Source organism: Sceloporus occidentalis, unplaced genomic scaffold (genome assembly GCF_023333645.1).
Source record: "Sceloporus occidentalis isolate IW3139 unplaced genomic scaffold, rSceOcc1.0.p SCAF_5, whole genome shotgun sequence".
Taxonomy (NCBI): domain Eukaryota; kingdom Metazoa; phylum Chordata; class Lepidosauria; order Squamata; family Phrynosomatidae; genus Sceloporus; species Sceloporus occidentalis.
In genome coordinates, this window is record NW_028316985.1 from 20,800,261 (window position 1) to 20,821,915 (window position 21,655).

Sequence of the window (21,655 nt, forward strand, 5' to 3'; positions counted from 1 at the left end):
GAGCCAGGAGAGTTAAAGCAGTCACAAACTGGATTATTTCTGCAGTGTTTTGGACCTTTGTTATTAAAAATGCTCAAGGTCCAATCCATACTGCAGAAATAATCCAGTTTGAGACCGCTTTAACTGCCCTGGCTCAGTGCTAGGGAACCCTGGGAATTGTAGTTTCGTGAGAAAGAGCTCTGGTGCCACAATGAACTACAGTTCCCATGCATCTGAGGAAATACGCTTAAGTCTAGGAAAGCTCATGCTGCCAACTTTTCTTTCAGTGAGACTCAAAGGTGCTACAAGATCTATCTCTCTATCATCATCACCATTATTATTATCATTATTAAATCCAAATGCAGCTGAAGAAGTGGACTTAAATTGGCAACACTGATATCCTGTAGACTCATTCTCTGGGGCTGTGATCTGAAAGCGTGGAGGCAATTCCCTTGTCAAACCAGGGAATCCTGGGAATTATAGTTTTTTGTGACATGTTGAGACACTGCTTTTACCAGCCAGGGCTCCATGCATGGAATTCTGGGCTTGGTGGTTTGTTGTGCCCAGAATCCCATCATCGCAGGGAGCCTTGCAGTTAGAAGCAGTGCCAAACTGGATTATTTCTGCAGTATGGATGGCAATGGAAAAGAGAACGAAAAAGAGAGCCACAAAACAAAATTCTGGGAAGACAGGGCAGGGATGCCAACTTACCAGGTGCTCTGCCCATGCTCAGAGGCATATTTAATCACTAACACACACACACATACTCAGGGACATCACATTCACATCACATAACCCAAATGGTCCTCACAGTACAACAACGACCCTGAGAGGTAGGCTTGGGGCACTCTGCCCAAGCTCAGGAATTCAGAAATTCAAATGTCACTCTCAGGCACACATAGAAGTCCACAACATCAAGCCATGATACCATGATCAAGTATTGCCTTTGTGTGCCTTAAAACTTATGTCTTACTTGGAAATCCAAGGCAATTGGGAAGCCAGCCAAGATCCCTCACTCCCTGCCTCTCTCCAGCACTGCAGCCCCTTTGCTTTGCCCCTGGAGCCTGAGAATGCCTGGGGGGGGGGGCAATCACTGTCCTCTCTCTGATTGACTGAACTGTTAGTGTGAATGTGATTCCTCCAAACAGTTGGGGTTGGTTGGGCTTGCTCCGTCCTGGCTCTCAGAGGGAGTCATTAGAGAGAGAGAGTTTTCTCCAGCCCTCTTGGCTGAAAACTGTTACACTCCAAAGGGTTGGTTGCTCTGCAGCAGTCTGGAGCTGAAATGGGCCAAAGTCACGGAAAAGGCACTGAAATGGAGCCAGGCGCGAAAATCACACGAAAAGCTCTGAAAAGTCACCGTTTTCGCATGAAAGTCGCGAAATTGGCAACACTGTTCAAGTCATTTCCGACTTATGGCGAACCTAAGGCAAACTTATCATGGGGCTTTCTTGGCAAGATTTGTTCAGAGGAGGTTTGTCATTTCCTTCTAATGAGGCTGAGAGAGTGTGACTTGCCCAAGGTCACCCAGGGGGTTTACATGGCCTCGCCTGAAGACAAAGAGCCCTCCTCCTGACCACCATCTTGAGGGGGAGAGAGGAGTATATTTAAAAAATCAATTTACTCAGCATTTTTGTATGTTTATTTTATGGAAAATAAAATATATTTTTAAAAAATAATAAAAAATAAATTTACTCAATTTAGTAATATTTCATTTGTTATTTTGGTATTATTTCTATTGTAGTCAGTTAATATATCAAGCAAGGAAAAACATGTTAAACCCCTACTAAGTGAATGCAAAGGTTCTTGTTACAACCACTCCTCCAGCACAGTACTTTAAGAGGTATGTTAGAAGACACAGGATTGCCGAAAAAATACTCTCAAAAGATATTAAGTAGCACATATATTTGCCAAACTTGAGGTACAGAAAATCTCCTAATACAAAACCTGGAAATAGGGGCACATGGTGCGGTGGCCACATTTGATATGACTATGAATTATTTAGGGTAATGAGAACAAAATGAGTTTGTAAAGAGTTCTAAAAGAATCTCTTTAAACAATAATTTCATGTCGTAGTTGAAATTGAGCGAGGGAGAGTGAAATAAGTTAGTAAGCCCCATCAGACAGCGAGGAAGTAAAACCGTTTATTAAAATGGTTCATGAAAATTCAGTGAAAACAAGTATTCAAGGATGCATATCGGAGCAGATGATGATGATGATGATGATGATGATGATGATGATGATAATATATTTGGCCCTCTCTATCCATGGAATTCTTTATCCACAGATTCAACCATCCATGCATGGCTTGAAAATATTCCATACACACACACACACACACACACACACCCAAAAGCAAGCTTTGATTTTGCCATTTTACAGAAGGGAGACCCCATTTTACTAGGCCTTTGTGTTTAATGGGACTTGAACATCCACGGATCTTGGCACCCACCGAGGATCCTAGAATCAAACCCAAGTGGATACCAAGGGGCCACCGTAATCCCAACTTCACATATACAACAGTGGGATGTGAGCGGACAGCAAGTGACCATGGGATCTGGGGATCGTGGCTCATGTTTTTATAAAAATGTCAACCAAGTGTGTGACTGCTGTAAAAAAAGGCAAATTCCAAGTTGTGACTAATTAAGAAAGGAATTTGGAATAAAATTCTTGGTATCATACTGCCCTTCTACAAATCTGCAATAAGACCAAATCTGCAGTACTGTATGCAGTTCTAGTCTCTGCACTGAAAAAGAGTATCACAGGAATGCAGGAAAAAACAACCAAAACAGGTGAGGGACTGGAGAACTAATAAGGGCTGACTTCAGTGACTGAGGTTGATTACCTTTGGAAAAAGGCAAGTAATGGGAAATGTGATAGAGATGTATTAAATGATTAATCTCCCATAATCTTAAAACCCAGGGTCATCTACAAAATGGAAACAGAATGGTGGGAGAGTCAAGACAGATAAAAAGTGCACAGAGCATAGGTAAAGTGTGGAATACACTGCCACCAGATGAGATCAGCATTCTTTGGACACTGAGCATCTTTAGATCTCATTACACAGTCCTGGGATTTTAAAATTAGTGTTTTTATTTTCTTACACTTTGAAGCCATCTCATAAGTGACATTCTGCGGATGGTATACAGAAAAATTAAAAACATGACATAAAAAAACAGCAATAAAAAAGAATGATAATAAAACGGGGCATAATAAAGCCATGATAAAACCACCAACATGGGATAAAGAGGTTTGAAGGATGTAATAAAATTCAAAGTAAAACTAGCAGCAAAAATAAAATACTGCACAGATCTGAAAGCACTAAAAACACTTTCTAAATTTCCCCCCTAAGGGTTGTCTTTCCTCTAATTTCCCCCCATGTTCCTTAAACATGGAGATGCCGCCAGGCATGCTGTTACCTCCCTCCTCCATGGATGGATGAAAATCATCAGAGTATGAGTTCACTATAATATAATAGATTCAGAGCTTGTGTAACCTCCTTTCTTGGTCTACAGCTCCCAGAATCCTCCAACCAGCCTGGCTAATGCTGGTTAGAGGCCTCTGAATGTTTTAGTGCAAGACAAGAGCTTTTATGGGAAAGAGAGGTGTTTGGAATCTACAGTCCTCAGACAAGAACTCACACAAGCTCTAAACAGACTACCAGTACTGTGAGCCCTCCACATTTGCTTAGGGGCTAAGGACCCCTGTGAAAGCGGGGGAAATGCAATTTTTTAAAAAAAAATTAAATGCAATTTTTTTTACCTGAGAGAATAGTTTTCAAGGAATCTCTAGGTCTTCCAGTGCAATTTCTGGTGTGCATGCACCACACTGCAGAGCCTAGAGATTCCTAGAGAGAATATATTCATCAAATCCACAAAAATCAAAGCTGCAAATGAGGAAGGCCGACTGAAAACAGAAGGCCGTCTAAAACACTTTTGTTTGCTCCTGGGCAGCCTCCTGACTATATACAGATCTCACTTTTTTTTTCAGGGGCTAGCTGACTGCAATGATTGCAAGACTCCCAAAATGAATAACTCCCTCCATAACTGTCATCCTCTGGTCTGCAAGAGAGTGAACAGGCAGGCCCAGCTCCATCAGGGCCAGCCTGAATAATAATAATAATTTATACATACATACACACACACACACACACACACATATATATATATATATATATATATATATATATTCCCGCCTCCCCCAATTGGATCGAGGCAGGATCACAGCAGAGTTTAAAAATACAATTTTACAGCATTACAATATTATTACCACACAAGTTAAAAACCAGAATTAAAAGCATAAAATCAACAATCATGGGTTCAGATGCTCTCGTTCCTCCCTCCAGTCCATCTGCCTTGGTCCAGGCCTCAGAGGAGAGAATAACCACTGGACCTGATCTCCTTCCCCAGCACCATTCCCTTCTCCTTTTGTATCGTGTCTTTTAGACTGTAAGCCTGAGGACAGGGAACCGTCTAATTAAAAATATTAATTGTAAGCTGCTCTGATAGCCATTAGAGCTGAAGGGCGAGGTACAAATACCATAAAATAAATAAATAAATAAATAAATAAATAAATAAATAAATAAAAATATCATGCAAGAGCTTTCATTCAGTTGCTTATCAGTGGTACAGGAGGAATCACACAGGGAAGAGGAAGAAGGGGTAAAGAACAATACGATGCATGTGTGAACTCAGCCTTTAAGAAAGCAGAACAAGCAAGCCTTTCACAAGAACTTAAGTCTGGTAACAATTTTCTTTAACACACAAGGCATATCCTCACACAATCCGGAGCACTTTACATTTCCGGTTTGACACAATAAGAACATGCAGCAGGCTCAGCACATTTTCCTTTCTGCTGCCTCAGTACCAGATGTTTGGAAACCATTTGGTCAAACTAGTCAGTTTGTTTGGATGGGACAGGGCTGACCCAACACATTTTGATATCTGAGGCAATGAGCAAATGGGTCCCTCCCCATCCCTCAAGTCATGGTACACAGACAAGCAAACTATATTGGCATGAGACAGGCACATTTCTCCAGCTCTGGCAAGAGAAATGCAACAGTAAAAAATAGAAGTACAACTAACCATTTTCAGATCTTTTGGGATAAGGTTTGAGTTTTCTTTATCTGGAATATTTTGGACCAGAAGTGTTTTGGATTTCAGATTTTGTCAGATTTTGGAATATTTGCATATACTTGGAATATTTGCATATACATAATATGCTATCTTGGAGATGGGACCCAAATCTAAACATTAAATTCATTCATGTTTTGTATGAACTTTAAATACATAGACTTAAAATAATTTTATATATAATATTTTTAATAACTGTGTGCATAGAACAGTTTGTCTATAGTGAACCATCAGAAAGCAAAGGCATCATTGTCTTCTCCACCTATGTGGACAATTTTGGAGTGTTTCGGATTTCAGAATTCCAGATAAGGGATATTCAATCTTTATCTGCCTACCATAATTATTATTATTATTATTATTAGCCGCCTCTCCCTGTGTTGGATCAAGGCGGGTAACAGCATATAAAAAAGAGAAAACAATAAAATCAAAGGCACAGAAACGGTAGATAAAATTACACTAGACTCCAGATTCCCACCCACCCCCCAAATTAACGTTAAAAGCAATTCCCAAACAATGGGCAATAAAATCAGTCAAGAACAAATCAGTCTGAAGAGAACAATTTAAGCAAGTGGAGAGTGAGATTAGGGGATCAATTTGGGAAGACCCGCTGGAAGAGATCCATGAGCCAGCCATGACACAGAAGCACATCAGGATCAGAAACAAGATGGCAGCATAACAAATTCCCCAGGTAATTCAAGTGTTGGAGCACTTTCCCTAGAAAGAAAGGCTACAATGGTTAGGACACAGAGTAAGGCTCACATGATCTTTCAAACATTAAAAGACTGCAAGTCCCATCAGATCTAGCTACTATAGCTAATGATATGGGATCATACCAACTGTGTTCCAGCAACACCTGGGATGGTTCATATTTTCCATCTCTAGTTTAGGACTTCTTAGGTTTTTTTTAGCCAATAAATATGTATTGAAGGTGGAGGGGGCATAATTACAAGCACTACAAAAATTATATAGAAAACATTCCTTTCCCCCTCTTCATGATATTATAATTCAGGGTCATCTAATTAAATAGACTGGAAATAGATTCAGGAGTGACAAAAGCAAGAAGCTTTCATGCTGTGCAAAAATACATCATGAAAATTCACTACCTCAAGGCTGCTGCTGCAGCACAGAAAGCATTACAGGGGATGGCCACAGTGCAAAGGTAGAGCACATGTTATGCATGCAGAAGGCCCTAGGTTTCAATCCCTGACATCTCCAGATGGAAGGAGCAGTTAACAGATAATGAGAGAAATCTCCACCTGAGATCCTGGAGACACACTGCCAGTCAAAGTAGACAGCACTGGGACTGAATGAAGAAACTTAGAATGAAGTCAGTTTTCCCCATTGCTTGATATATTAATTGCTTGATATATTAATTAACCATCTGATTAACCATTTGGAGAGTTTTCATAGATCACAACTCCCAGAAACCTTCAATTAACAAAGTTAATGGCCATGCTTTCTAGGAGATGCTGGAAGCTGTGGTCCACAAAGTACAGTAACTTTTCCAAGTTCCTGATCACTATTACACATACTGTTTTGTTGAGCCAAAGGTATTGTGCAAGCATAACGGTATGTATAATAGTGATCTGGAGCTTGGACCCACAGTCAACTATCTGGAAATCACTGTTATAAAAATCATTCAAGGTAAAAACAAGAACTGTGTGCAAATGGGACTGTTTACAATTATCCCGCATGTTATCAAGCCAAAGTTAAACAGTTTTAAGTCTGATTGATTTCTCGCTTAACTCTCTCTCAAAGGAAACTATTGGACTTTGAAAAAGCATCATGAAGGCTAGCTAGAGTGTGCCCTTGCAAGTTAATTACAGGTTCTGTTTAATAATAGTTTCCATCATACAAATATCACCTTTTGTGACAAGTCACAAGTTTTCCCTATTTATGGTCAGAAAACATTGAGTTCAATGCCTTGGTAAAAGACATCCAATACATTTATGAAAGAGCAAATAATTGATTCCCATTTTCTCAGGCCCAAATGAAGATGAAATCTACAAAAACCACTTGTGGGGTGAATGAATCAATGATAGCCATAGTCATTTGTTACATTAATATATCAACTTTCCTCCAGGAAATCAAGGAGACAGACATGGTCTTTGTCCTGTTTTCAGCTTCACAAGAACCCAGAGAGGTAGGGTAAGCTGAAATGACTGTGTTTGGCTCAAGCTCATACACTGAACTTCACAGCCAAATGGGCACTTGAATCCAGATCTCTACACTCCTAGTTCAACACTCTAAGTCCTAGTTCAACATGCTTACTCTGGATAAAATTCAGGTCATTTCCAAACACAAATTACATTTAATTTCAAGGATAACACAATTTCCTACTTCTGGTTCAGTTACAAGTCTTTTTTTTTTTTTTTTTTTTTTTTTTTTTTGCTAGAAGCAGTTATCCTGCTTGTATTATTACTATTGAATAAATTCAATAAATTATCGGCAGAAGTATATATTGGCCAGCATCCTCTTAGTGACACACAAAAGCTTAGATCCACCTTATGAATACATGTCTCTCTTTTTTTTTAAGCATTGCAGAGGCTGATACTATCTTCCGCTTTCTACCATGACCAAAGTCCCCTCAGGATACACAGTTTTGCTTCTACAGACCCTGAACAGCCGTTCCAATACTGGTAGAGACTGCAAGGAACCAGAAAAGTGTCCCATAACCAGATGCATACCAATGAAATCACCAACTGAGACCCCAGCAGGTTTTGGCAGAAAAATGTCATCTGTTGGCATCTAGTAAGGGGACATTTTTATTTATTCATTATTTATTTAAGGGAATTATATCTCGCCTTTCTCCCAAAATGGGATTTAAGGCGACATAGCCAGATGCTTCTCCAATCCACCACAGAATGCCCACAGCAAAACCTGGAGTCTTGAGTATGGTGAATAGGGAGCTGTACCAGAGTTTTGCCTGCAGAACTCTTATGTTACGCTGGCCAGTGTAGGGTCTCAGCCATTGTGTGCATGTGGTAAGCACCACAACTGACTCTGAACACAGTGGTAGGATACAATATTTTCTCAGGACAAAGGTTTTATCCTGTTTAGAATCTCAGCCAATGCTACCCAAAGTGGTGGTCTACAGACCATTGCTTGTCCTTGAACTTGCCAGTCTGTGGCATATTTTTAGGAAAGAATGAAACAATTGTTCCCAATGGACACAAATATGGTGCCCTGGTACATTGAGGGAAAACATGCTGGTCCTCCGCACCCAATCAGATAGCTAAAGAAGCATTGGCATAAGCCATAGATTTGCCCAAGCTATACAGTTCACATCTTTGGGGCTGACTGAAATAGTGAATAAAATACTGTAATATGGGAAGAAATGAGAGAGGGCAAATAGCACACCAAACAAGAATTCATAATAAGAAACAAAATAGGGAAAGTATACCTGTGAAGCAAGTGAATTATAATACCTTCTCGTCAAATGAGCACTTGGCTGAAGAAAAAAAGAGAGTTCTTTTTCATGATTTTAAAAGGTCACAACCTCATGAAAATTGCAACTCCATTATCATAGCCTCATCACACTATGAATTTTAATTGCTCCCAAACAACACACTATTAAAAGAGCTGAAGAAAGATGACTACAGAAGCAATTTTCCATCTTTAAATTTTATTCTGAACCTACAATTTAAAAAAGGCTTAAGATCATCCTTTGGCATTATGCTGTAAGCAATTTTATGTTTTCAAGGAGAAAGGGTGAATACAAATGTGCGCTTTTAAAGATTAATACACACATATATGAACTTTGTTAGAACCCAACTGCCTTGTAAAAAGCAGAAGATAGCAAAACTCTAAAAAAAAAATCTACATTACTAAACAGTAGTTGGAGATCCCTTTACCTCATATACCATGAGAAACAGGGCAAAATACCCTGTAAAAACAGAACTTAAATATATTTCTATTTCTGAAAACAAGTGTAGGCTCCCAGGATACATTATATAATCATAATGCCTTCTCTTTAACAAAGAGCACCATATTCATCTAAAAATTCTGACCATGCTGGAGAAGACAGTGCAAAGCCTATGAAGGGTAAAGCTTCAAGAGAAAGATTAACAGTTAAGAGAAAATACTGTACTCTCAAATAAAGATTCCATCAACACTACCGATTCCAGCCTTTGGTCTACCAGGTGCTTTGGGTCTAAACTCCCAGCATCCTTCATCATTTGCTGTGTTAGCCAGAGCTGATGGGAGTCCATCAGTATCTGGAAAGCCCCATGTTCTTCACTCCTGGGCTGCTGACACACTGCAGAATTAAGGCAGATTGATGTCACTTTAACTGCCATGGCTTCATCATATGGAATCCTGGGATTTTGCAGTTTGCTGTGGCACCAGAGTGCTCCAACTGAAAAGGCTAAATACCTCACAAAACTACAAATCCCAGAATTTCATAGTATTGAGCTATGGCAGTTAGAACGGTGTGAAACTGCGTTAATTCTACAGTGTAGATGCAGCTCAAGTCTAAACTGTGGCACCACTCTAGTTGTATTTTTTTTTAATTTCATCGGTCAACCCATTTGCCAAATCTAGCTCAAATCATTAGCACAGTGCTTCCCAAACTTTGATCCTTCAGATATTTTGGACTTCAGTTCCCAAAATTCTTTACTATTGGCCAAACTGGCTAGGGCTTCTAGAGGTTGAAGACCAAAACACCTAGGACCAAAGTCTGGGAGCCACTGTATTATAATAGCTAAAATCAAACTTTAATGGTCAAATTGGAAGACTTGCCCCGTTTCCAGCCATTTTGGACTGCAAAAAGTGCAAGCTTATCCCACAGGCCAATATAGATCCACCATGCTCCATAAAACCCTGACTTCTGCACAATCTTAGTATAAATGAGATACCACCAGGAGTAATTCCTAACAAGCATTGTGTAGCAGCTTGAATGATCAGTTAAAACTCTATGGGAGCACAGTTTGTATCCTTGCATGGAAACGGACTGACTGATATTGGGCAAGTCACACACTCTCAGCCTCAGAGGAAGGCAATGGCATCCCCCCATGCAAATCTTGTCAAATTAAATTGATAGGGTCACCACAAGACAGAAACAACTTAGAAGTACATGACAGTAACTCCTAACCGACTCTTGTTGCCCATCTTCTTATTTGCCTGCTAACTCTGCATCCTGACTACCACCTTCGATTCAATCATGTCAGCTGGATATCTTGTCTCCCTGCAAACCCCAGTCTGCTTTGGATCCCTTTATCTGACTTCAACTTTATTGATTTGTTTGTTTGTTTAAAAAAAATACCCACAATCTACTGGAACTGGCAAGGAATTCTAAAAGGGATCTTTGCAGTATGGCATCTCCAACTCCTAAGCCAGCCAAGCAACCCAAAAAGACAACATGGCCATTAACCAGGAAATAACGAAAATTACTTCTGTACGGAGTATATCAGACCGAGCTTTCCGGTGGTTTTAATAATAATAATTAATTCCTCACCTCGGAATGCCAGAAAAGGATGTGATGCCATGCATTCTTTTTTGCTTTCCCTAGGCTACCCCTGAATTCCTTAGAGACAGTAGCAAAAGCTGTATCAATTTCCCAATTTGCCAAATTGGAAAGAAAAACATTGAAACATTCGCATTCAAGTAGCATTCATTCGCAAGAGAAAAAAAGTTTTTTGCAAAGTGCCCTTTGCAGCATTTCCGTTGCTGGAAGCGAGGAAATGAAAGGGAAAGTGAACAAGCAGCTAGCCACGCTCTATCAAAATATATATCTACTACCTGAAGCAAAAGTCATGCACATAGACTGCCAAAAATAAAAAATTAAACAGAGAGAGAGCCTCCTTCCGCAGCCTGATTTCCCTACATCCCTCCTCTGGCTGTGGAAGGATGACAGGTAAGGAGGGGGCAGGGAAGGAGGGCAGCGTCCAGAGCCCCACTGAGCATGTGCAAGGGGGCCGATTCGAATCGTTGAACCCTCAAAATATGCTCTGGTGTGATAATATAATGTGCACTCACTCCGCTTTGCTTGAATCCGCATCACGTGACTTGCTTGGAATCGAACTGACTCCGCTTCCCCCTCACTTCAGAAGGGCAGCAGAAAGGCAACCAGGTTTGGTAAAACATCATGTTTTAACCTTAATTTGCATTGCTAGAACAGGAGTGACTGCGGATCTGAGCTGCAGCTCTGGACATTCATCCTTTAATCCACCAAGACCCACTACAAGCATGATTTATGTAAAGATTTAGCAGCCCTGTTTAAATATTTGAAGAGATGCAGCTTCAGAGAATATGACCTGGAGCAATGGATTCAAACTACAGGAAAAAAATTCCACCTCAACATTAGGAAGAACCTCCTGACAGTAACAGCTGTTAGTGAAATACATTGCCTCGGAAAGTGATGGAGTCTCCTTCTTTGGAGGTTTTTAAACAGCGGCTGGATGGACATTTGATTGTGAGTTCCTTCATGGTAGAATAGGATTGGACTGGATGGCCCTTGAGGTCTCCTCCAGCTGTATGATTCTATAAAAGGATGGGCATGAGACTGTTTGAGCTCTTTAGATCCTTCTTTCTGCTGTACTGTATAAGTGTTCTATTTTTAACTGTATGGTACCTAGTGAGTTTATGGGCATCTTCTAACTGCAAACAATAAATAATTAAATTCTAATAACCTGTGTAGTGTAATCCTAAGGATGTTTATTAAGAATTGAGTACTATCAGAATTTATTTCTTTGCCTGTACACTTTTTATCACAATTTTTGCTTAATATACTTAACAGTTTATGTTGTAAATTAGCTGCAGAATACAGCAGGGCAGAAAAATTATGGGCTTAATCTAACCGGTGCCAAACACTTTAAAATCTTGCAGCAGAGTATAGATTACTCTAGTTTTTTATTTAGATTTGAATATTTCAAAATATTGCCCAATTAATCTACAAAACCCAATACAGGAATGTGAGGATTAAAGGGTGCTTTGTATTTTCATTATTAATAGCTACCTTCCCTATTCCAAAGCATCCACATTTTACTGGTCTGCTTTCCAAATAACTGAGTGGTCTGCATAGGACTGAGAGAACACAAGGTACCGAAATGCAGGCATCTGTTTTATTTATTGGTTTCAAGGTAAAGCAGTTAAAGCTGCAGCACCTGGAGGATTAAAAAACAGGTGCTAACCTGACAGAGTGATTGGAAGAGTGGAACAGAAACTAGACAATTCTAGTAGATACTGAAATTAAAAAGAAAGGTGTATGCACACGTACACACACACACATGAAAGCACATGCACATACCTGTTAAAAGCCGCTGAAGAATTATTTGCAAGACCGAAATAATTTAATCTCATGCTGAGGGAAAATATCAATTTATTAGCCATCCCATTGACCAACCAACACATTCTCGGCCATAGTAAAGCAATGAGGAAAAAGAAGGAACACTGCTAATAGGTTATAAATGATTCCACAAGAGCATGTGACTCACACCAAAACCCAAAATGCACACTGCTGGGAAACACAACAACCACCTCCCAATCACTAGCCAATATGACAAAGGATAGAGGAGAGGTTTCTTTTTATGCCCCAAAGCAATGTGATATGAATGAGCTAATGAGAAGTGGAAAAAGCAAAGTTTTGAAATAGAATGTTTTCCACTGCAACTCATAGGGTTCCCAGAATTAGCTGTGCTGGCTTTGAGATTTCTGGGAGTAATATTGCAAAAATAACTTTTCCAAGCTCCAATATCTACAAGCACAGTATCGTGACCCACTCCCCTTCAACATTTTAATCTTATGCTAATTAAATATCTGACAAGTGGAAAGAAATCTAAGGAAAAGCCACTGTATTGGTAAAGAAAGCTAGAGGTGACAGTGATGCTAAGAAGAATACATAGCAGCATTAAAAAAAGAGTGTCTTCTGCTCAACTTTTATTGCCAAAATTTACCTTAAAACCCAAAGTGCAAGGAACCTTGCTTTCCTGTGGATACAGATTATTGAGAATGCCATAAGAGTGTCAGTTGAAATACAATGAAGGAGATCGTTTTTCATGGTTCAGTCATTTTCTGAGCAGTCATATTTATTCCTCCCTTGTCATTATCAGTTTTGAAAACACAGCATGACTCTCTTTCTCTGGGGGAATCTTGGGAAAACAAACAAGAACTATTCCTCTCAACTCTAACACAAGAATTAGCTACCCTGAGCATTGTTCATTTAAGATTAAAGTTCCAATATTATGACACTCTGCAGCATGGACTATTTTGACGCCTTGAGAAAGTACTAACATTATCATGCAGTAGCCACATTAGGACTCTAACCTGGAGTCACTAATAACTGAATATGTATTGTGTGCTTTCAAATTGTTTCTGACTTACAGGCTCAATTCTACAGGGACCCCAGCATTGTTTGTAATGTGCCTGGGTATGTTTTTTGTTGTGTGCCTTCAAGTCATTTCCGACTTACGACGACCCTAAGGCAAACTTATCGTGGGGTTTTCTTGGCAAGATTTGTTCAGAAGAGGTTTGCCATTGCCTTCCCCTGAGGGCTGAGAGCATGTGACTTGCCCAAAGTCACCCAGTGGTTTTCATGGCCAAACTGGGAATCAAACCTTGGTCTCTAGAGTTGCAGTCCAACATTCAAAACACTATGCTATGCTGGTTCCTCACTAATAACTACAAACAGTGATTATTTTTATCGTTAATGAGCTGCATATTCAGGAGCAGCCAAAGTGCACTCCTGAAGTGCTGGAGAGTGTAAAGAGTCCTTTTGAGAGGGGAAAATCCAAAATATTACATATCATATGATCATTGTCTTAAGACAGGCTGTACATTTACTACTAATACTATTAAGCTTCATGTCAAAGTTTCATTGCACAAGAACTGGCATCACTATGTTGCTGGATTTCTTCACACTGTCAAAAGTTTAAGAATTACTGCCAACACAGAATCTATTTCACTAAGGCCTTTGAGTAGAGCTCTCCAAATTTCATTTTGAGAGATTTATTTGAACAAACATTGAACAGCAAGCCATTAATATTAGCAAAGAAATGATGTACAAATAGGATTACATGCAATCACTGCAGTTAAACAGTTCTTTCTTCTAGCACTACCCTAGCTGGATTCCTTCTAGATGATTTGTTCTACAGCTCCAATCATCCCTGATCATTGCTCATTCCAGCCAGGATAGATGAAGGACTCCAGCAAGGAGGGCTGTACTCCCTCTAACAGATGTTATTTGGCAGGTTGTACACCCACCCACCCCCCAGAAGCAGCAGTTCTAAACACTTGATGACATTCACTTGTGGTAATCTAAGGGGGTCAAAACTTAATTGTAAAAAAAAATAATGACTGGAGAGTTTCATTGCAAAATAATTAGATATGGAAATTACCTAGGCATATACAGGACGCGCTCTGCCACAACAAATCCCACCCTGAAGAAGAGGTTGCTAGCTGGTATGAAGGGGAAAACCAGGAACAACAGGCCAACTAGAACTTCTCTGTGTTCCAGTTTCTGCAACAAAACAATAATGAGACACATATGAGTGAAACGGAATGCCAAACTCAGGAGAGATCACAGAGCTGGTGTCAATGTAACAATATCCATACTTATTTATGTACATGGTATCTCTAAATTCTCATTTCTTTGTTATTAAGGCACTTCAGTCATGTGTTTTTACACACTAGTTGAGTTTAGTCATAAAATCACACTATAGCTGTATTGTTATCATTGCCTTGAACCCTACTGCTGGAAAGGGGGTGGAGTACAAATAAACGGCAGGAAGAAGAGGAAGAGTAATAGTGAATCTATACCAGCCTACATGCCAAGATATGAGAGGGGCTGTCAGTTGGGTTATCAAAAGTAGCCTTTAAACAAATTTGAATACCATAATGTATGTTAAATGGAATTTGTTGTTATATCTGAATTCAAAAGCCACTGGGGAACCAGTTAGGACCATTGCTGTGTCACAAGATACTGCTACCCTCTGGAGTGCAGTTATGAAGCTAAGTACTGAGTAGATGGGAAATGAAAGCAGACAGTTCTCTCTCAACCATAGCTTCATGGTGTGAGCTCAGCTATAGTTAACACAAGCCACACATTGGCATAATGTCTGAACTGAGGCATTGCTTCAGCAGTCTTCAGTTCTGAAACGAGTACTGCAGATCATTGGGCTAAGAGAGAGACAAGCCACTTTGTGAACTGATAGCAGAAATGAGATTTAAAGCCTACAAATTTCTGGCTCACAGCTTTCTTAAGGCCATACTAAACATTACATGATGCTATATGTTACCATGTTTCCCTCGCTATTCCAGTTGTTGCTGCTGCTGTTGTGTGCCTTCAAGTCAGCACTAATTTATGGTAAACCAAGGCGGGATACATACCGCCATTTAGTACGTATAGAATACGTACTAGGGTTAGGAAGGGGTGGTGCTTCCGCACCCCCCTAACCCTAGTACGTATTCTATACGTACAAGATGGCGGCGCCCCTTCCACATGGGCGCCGCCATCTTTACGTATCGGACGCTGAGCGTCCGTACGTGTCGCGGGGGTTGTGACGTAGCGAGTGCGCCCCTGGCGCCTCGCTACGTCGCAAACGCGACACAAGAAGAAGCTCCATTTTGGAGCTTCTTTTTCGCTCCGCGCGGGAGCCGCGCTGTCTGGAGGCTCCGGCTCCCCCGCGGATCTACCGGCGGCAAGACTTATTCTGAAGAGGTTTGCAATTGCCCTTCTCTAAAACCATGAGCGCTTGCCTAAGCTTACCCAGTAGGTTTCCATGCAGAACAGGGATACAACCCCTGGTCTCCCAGAGTACCAGTCCCAAAACTCAACTGCTACATCATGCTGACTCTCTGTTCCATAAACATTGCAAATAGCTGCTAATGAAGGGGGATGTGGAAATGATGCCATCACATCATGAGTATTTTTCTACCATATGTTCCATGGCAGCCACAGCAGAAGGAATAGCTTGATGGCCAAACATCTACCATAATGCAAATTTGTGGACTTAAATCATGAAATTAATAGTTATTCAGTGTCAATTAACTTGAATAACAATAACATATTATTAACAGATTAATAACACATTCTATCCACCATTCCTGTGAGGAGGGTTGGTTATTCTGAATCGTTGTTGCTGTTGTTCATTGCCCACAAGTCGACTTTGACTTATGGCAGCCCTATGAATGAGAACTCCAAAGTCACCTTGTTATCAACAGCCATGCTCAGTTCTTGCAATTGAGGGCCATGGATTACTAGGCTTTAAATATATTATTTGTTTAGTTTTATTTTATTTTATTTTTAGCCCACTTGCCTCTCAGTAAGGGATCCAAGATGGCTCACAACATAGATTAAAACAAAGCACAATTACAATCAATCATAATATTAAAACAAAATCAAAAGTAATTAAATAAACTATCACATTAAAAGTAGCACTAAATTAAAAACAAAATTTAAACATGTAAAAATACAGGAAGGGGGAATACAGCATCTCCCAATCCAACCATGTTTTACTTGACACTGGAATAAAGAAAGGCTTTGATCAACTGGATCTCTATAGTAGAGGTGGACATTTGTTGGAGGTCAAGGGGCTACATTAGCATTCAGGAAACTTTGGAGTGCACCATTCCCCAACCATATCCCCCCTCTTTCAAATATACCAAAAATGATTTGGCCCAAAATACCACCCAACACTTTGTAGTGGACAATTTTGGGGGTACCCTCATAAGAGGACTTTGGGCCGGAACAGACAGCCCAAAAAAGCCTGCTTCCAGGTGCCATCAGGGCATGGTGTTTAGATGCCACATGTCCCGATGATGCCAGAAAGCCGGCTTGAAGCCATCCACTGCCCACATGTGGGCAGCTCCATAACGCTCTATTGGTACAGCATTTATATGCCACATGCTGCTAGAGCATCATAAAGCCGCCATGGGGCCGTGGCAGGAGCTAAAAAAGGAGCAGATTGTATCCACTCCATTTTGGGCTATGTTCACAGGGTGGTTTAATAATAATAATAATAAATTTTATTTCTACCCCGCCCTTCCATAGATATGATCAGGGCGGCTTACAAAATTATTAAAACATTCCAATACAAGATAAAAATACAATATAACAGTTAAAAACATTACTACAAAAACGGGAACAGGAAAACAATAAAATATACATGTCAGGGGCAAGGAAAAGAGAGAAGGTGTTTACAACGGTCCAGGGTCAAAAGGGAAAAGGAGAGCAGGAAAATAAACAGACAATCTAAGGTGGGAAGGCCAGCCGGAATAGATATGTTTTCAGCTGTGTCTTAAAGACAGCTAATGAGGCGGCGGAGCGAAGCTCTGCAGGGAGCTTATTCCAGAGAGAAGGGGCAGCAGTAGTAAAAGCCCTCTGTGAGGTCCATATCAAGTTGGACCTAGGGACCTCCAACAATTTGGTCCCGGAAGTTCTGAGTGTGCGAGGCGGATTATATGGGGAGAGGCGGTCCTCCAAGTACCCTGGGCCCAAGCCATTTAGGGCTTTATAGGTCAAAACCAACACCTTGTATTGAGCTTGGAAGCAAATAGGCAGCCAATGAAGGTCTTTTAAAATAGGTGTTATATGGTCCGACCTGGAACTACCAGCGACCAGTCTGGCTGCCATGTTCTGCACCAATTGCAGCTTCCGGGTTTGGTACAAGGGTTGCCCCATGTAGAGCGCATTGCAGAAGTCTAATCGAGAGGTTACCAAAGCATGTACAACAGATTCAAGGTCCTTTCGGTCCAGGTAGGGACGCAGCTGGCGTATCAGCCGTAGCTGATAACAAGCACTCCTGACCGTCGCATCCACCTGAGAAGTTAGCTGGAGCGACGAATCAAGGAGTACTCCCAAGCTGCGCACCGAGTCCTTCAGGGGGAGCGTGACCCCATTCAGGACCGGGTGACAGATCTCACCACCCGAAACCGGGGAACCTATCACCAGTACTTCCGTTTTCCCTGGATTCACACTGAGTTTGTTCTCCCTCATCCAGCCCATTACCGACGCCAAGCAGGCATCTAGAGGAGAGATGCCATCCTTAGTTACTGCATCAGTCGGAGACATAGAGAAAATTATCTGGGTGTCATCAGCGTACTGATAACACCGCGCCCCATGTCTCCGGATGATCTCTCCCAGCAGCTTCATGTAAATGTTGAATAGCATAGGGGACAAAATCGCTCCCTGAGGGACACCAGATGTCAGGGCCCTCCTATCGGAGCGACAGTCCCCCAGCTCCACCATCTGGGATCTGCCCGAGAGGTAGGAACGGAACCACTGCAAAGCAGTGCCCCCAATTCCCAACTCCCTCAGGCGTCCCAGAAGGATACCATGGTCGATGGTATCGAAGGCCGCTGAGATGTCCAGGAGCACTAACAGGGACACGCTCCCCCTGTCCATGACCAGACGGAGGTCATCAACTAAGGCGACCATGGCAGTCTCAACTCCATAGCCCGCCTGGAAGCCGGTTTGAAATGGGTCCAGAAAATCGGTGTCATCCAAGATCGACTGAAGCTGGAAGGCGACTGCTCTCTTGATCACCTTCCCCAAAAAAGGCAGCAGCGAGATGGGTCTATAGTTATTATGAAGCAGGGGGTCTAAGGAGGGCTTCTTTAGCAGGGGTTTAACCACTGCTAATTTTAATTTAGCTGGAAACTGACCCTCACTTAGAGATGTGTTGATTATGCGGTGTAACATAAGTCGCACCACATCTCCCCCCTGAGCTGTCAGCCATGAGGGACAGGGATCAAGAGAGCAAGTCGTCCTCCTAACACTTCGGAGGATCTTGTCCACTTCATCGGTACTAACAAACTCAAAGTGATCCAGTATAACAGGGACCACGGACGCTTCGGACACCTCTCCTGTATGATCTGCATAAATACTGGCGTCGAGATCAGCCCTTATCCGAGAGATTTTATCCGCAAAGAAGTTGTTAAAATCGTCGCAGCAGGCTTTAGATGACTCCAAAATAGGGCTCAGGGTGGGAGGAAGCCGAGTTAGCTCCCTCACAACCCTGAACAGCTCTGCCGGACGCGACTCTGTGGACGCAATACGTGCAGCATAGAAAGAATTCTTTGCTGCACGTATTGCCACTCCATAAGCTTTTAAATGAGAGCAAAGGAGTGTCCTGTCAGACAAGCGCTGATGTCTTCGCCATTTATGCTCTAGTCGTTGCGCGACCCGCTTCCTTTCCCTGAGATCTTCCGTATACCAGGGTTGTTTATTGGAAGCAGGCCGGAAAGGACGCTTGGGAGCGATACTGTGTATAGCCCTAGAGAGATTAGCATCCCAGGTGTCAGTTAGGGCATCAAAAGAGTCGCCGTCAGAACCAGTCGTATATCCCTCTAGGGCTTCTTGGAACCTTATGGGTTCCATCAGCCTTCGAGGGTGGACCATCCTAATAGGTCCACCACCCCCGGGGGGGTTAATGGTGGAAGCCTTGATTCTAGCCTCAACCAGGAAATGATCCGTCCATGACAAGGGAGAGACACTAAAGATCTCAACCCACGGAACCTCCATATCCGTACTAAAGATCACATCAAGAGTATTACCAGCACAATGTGTTGGCCCTGAAACTAATTGAGACAGGCCCATGGCTGTCATGGTAGTCATGAACTCCCGAGCTGCACCTGTTGGAATATCACTGGCCTCGAAAGGGATGTTGACGTCCCCCAGGACAAGAAGCCTAGGGGACTCCAACACCAGTTCCGAGACCAGCTGTGTCAGCTCGGCTAGGGAGTCTGTTAGCGCACGGGGTGGCCGGTAGACCAACAGAATCCCTAGACTGTCTCTAGCCTTCAGGGACAGGTAAATACATTCGATGTGATCTGTTTTCCGGACTGGGATCCTGGTTAAGGAGAGGGTGTTTTTATGGACCAAGGCAATACCACCACCCCGCCCACCTAACCTGATCTGGTCCTTAACTGAGTACCCGGCTGGAAGGGCCTGGGCCCACACTGCCTCGCTCTCAGGCCCCAGCCAGGTCTCAGTAATGCACGCCAGGTCGCAGTTTTTATCCTGCAAAAGGTCATACACAATGTGAGTCTTATTTTTTATAGACCTGGCGTTGCATAGGAGCAGAAACAGGGTTTGTGGTACGACTGGGCTGACCCTCAGGCCTCTTTGGTTAGGAAAGTGGAAGGAAGGAGAGATAGGTATCGCACATCGATCTCTCCTTCCATTTAAACACCTATCCACATTCCTACCGCCATACCTCCCCATGCCCCGCACAATCTCAATTGGGGCTCCCATTACATATGCATCCACCACCATAGCTGGCCAACCATATCCCATTCCCACCCCCAATTCTAATAATAACAAAAAAAAAACCCCGCAACAGCGAAGGAAGACAGCAAAAGATGTCATTCCTAAAAATACAGACTAATTGAGAAAAATTACAATTACAGAAACCCCAGCTCAAGCCGTATAGCAATCTGGCGAGCTGATAAAATTCCTGTTCCTCCTATGGAAGGAACGCCAGTAGTTCACCAAAAAAAAAAAAAAAACCCTAGGCGAATACGTTGGCGCGCTCAGCTGGTCTGTGGCTGGCGTCCTCAGTCGGGGGCCGGCGGGCCGGCTTTTAAAGAGAGAGCCGCTCCCACCGGCTCGCTCCTCCCCTCCCTTGAACGCCGCCGAGGCGGCAAAAGTCCTCCCGGCGCGGGGGCGCGCTCAGCTGGTCTGTGGCTGACATGTTTGCCACAGCCCCAATCCATCTTCGGAAGGGGCGGCTTCAAGCCACCTCTCTGTCCTCTCTGTTTCCCCCCTTTATTATATAAGGAAGTGATGTGGAAGTCACTTCATGTTCACTTCTTGGTTGCTGGGTGTTTTTTTTAATTCTCCTGGGACTAAAATGACTGACGGGAGGCAAAAGGGGGGGTATGCCCCCATACAGCAAATAGAAGAGATTTGTAGGGGGGGGATGAAAGACCCCGAGGTGCCTAGGGCAGTGTGATTTTCAATTGTAAGAGTGAGTGTGGTATAGTGGCTGGAACACTAGGGTGTATGTGAGTAAAATTGTAGACAGTATTTTTAGCATTATTCTGCAAAGATTTCAGTGTGGGTATTTAACTTAAATGGTAAATTCATACACACCTAGTAATTAACATTTCCCCCTTTTGAAATAAATGCAACTGAATTATATTTTTGTTAATTTATGAACAATTGACTAAATGCATCAATCTTTTTCAACTAAGTACCTTACCTCTGAATAAAAGTATCCAGGTTCATTTGTTTTCCATACTACTATCCTCCACCCCCATTCTAGTACATCCCAGTACTATTTCTCTACACTAGCATTTTTTCAGCCATTCAAATGCTCTAACAAGAAAAGTAAGGAGGAAAAGTTGAGAATAAAAATAGTCCAAATGCACTTTGTCGTTGCATTTTTTTGTCATTGCATATGAATAATTAATTCATCATAAAATCTTAAAATTCTGCTGTCAACAATGACTGGATTTTTTTTAAAAAAAAACACCACTATTATCTATACTTTTTTTCCAGCCAAGGAGAAAAAAAAATGAGATCAATGACACATCTAAGAAGGAAATGTGGGCTTCAAATAATCCTTTAGCCCCCAACTTTTTAGTGTTCAGGGGCCACATTTGACCTG

The 21,655-nt window shown here is 41.9% G+C and overlaps 1 protein-coding gene across 3 annotated transcripts in view; it reads right to left on the minus strand.

Annotated features, from left to right (window-relative positions):
• The window catches only part of TMTC1 (transmembrane O-mannosyltransferase targeting cadherins 1), a 208,854-nt gene that overhangs the window by 83,325 nt on the left and 103,874 nt on the right, over positions 1-21,655 (minus strand). For all 3 annotated transcript variants that reach the window (XM_089527817.1, XM_089527816.1, XM_089527815.1), the window contains one exon: positions 14,441-14,562. In XM_089527817.1, coding sequence (XP_089383943.1) covers positions 14,441-14,562 — 122 coding nt within the window. The remainder of the gene's footprint in view (positions 1-14,440; positions 14,563-21,655) is intronic.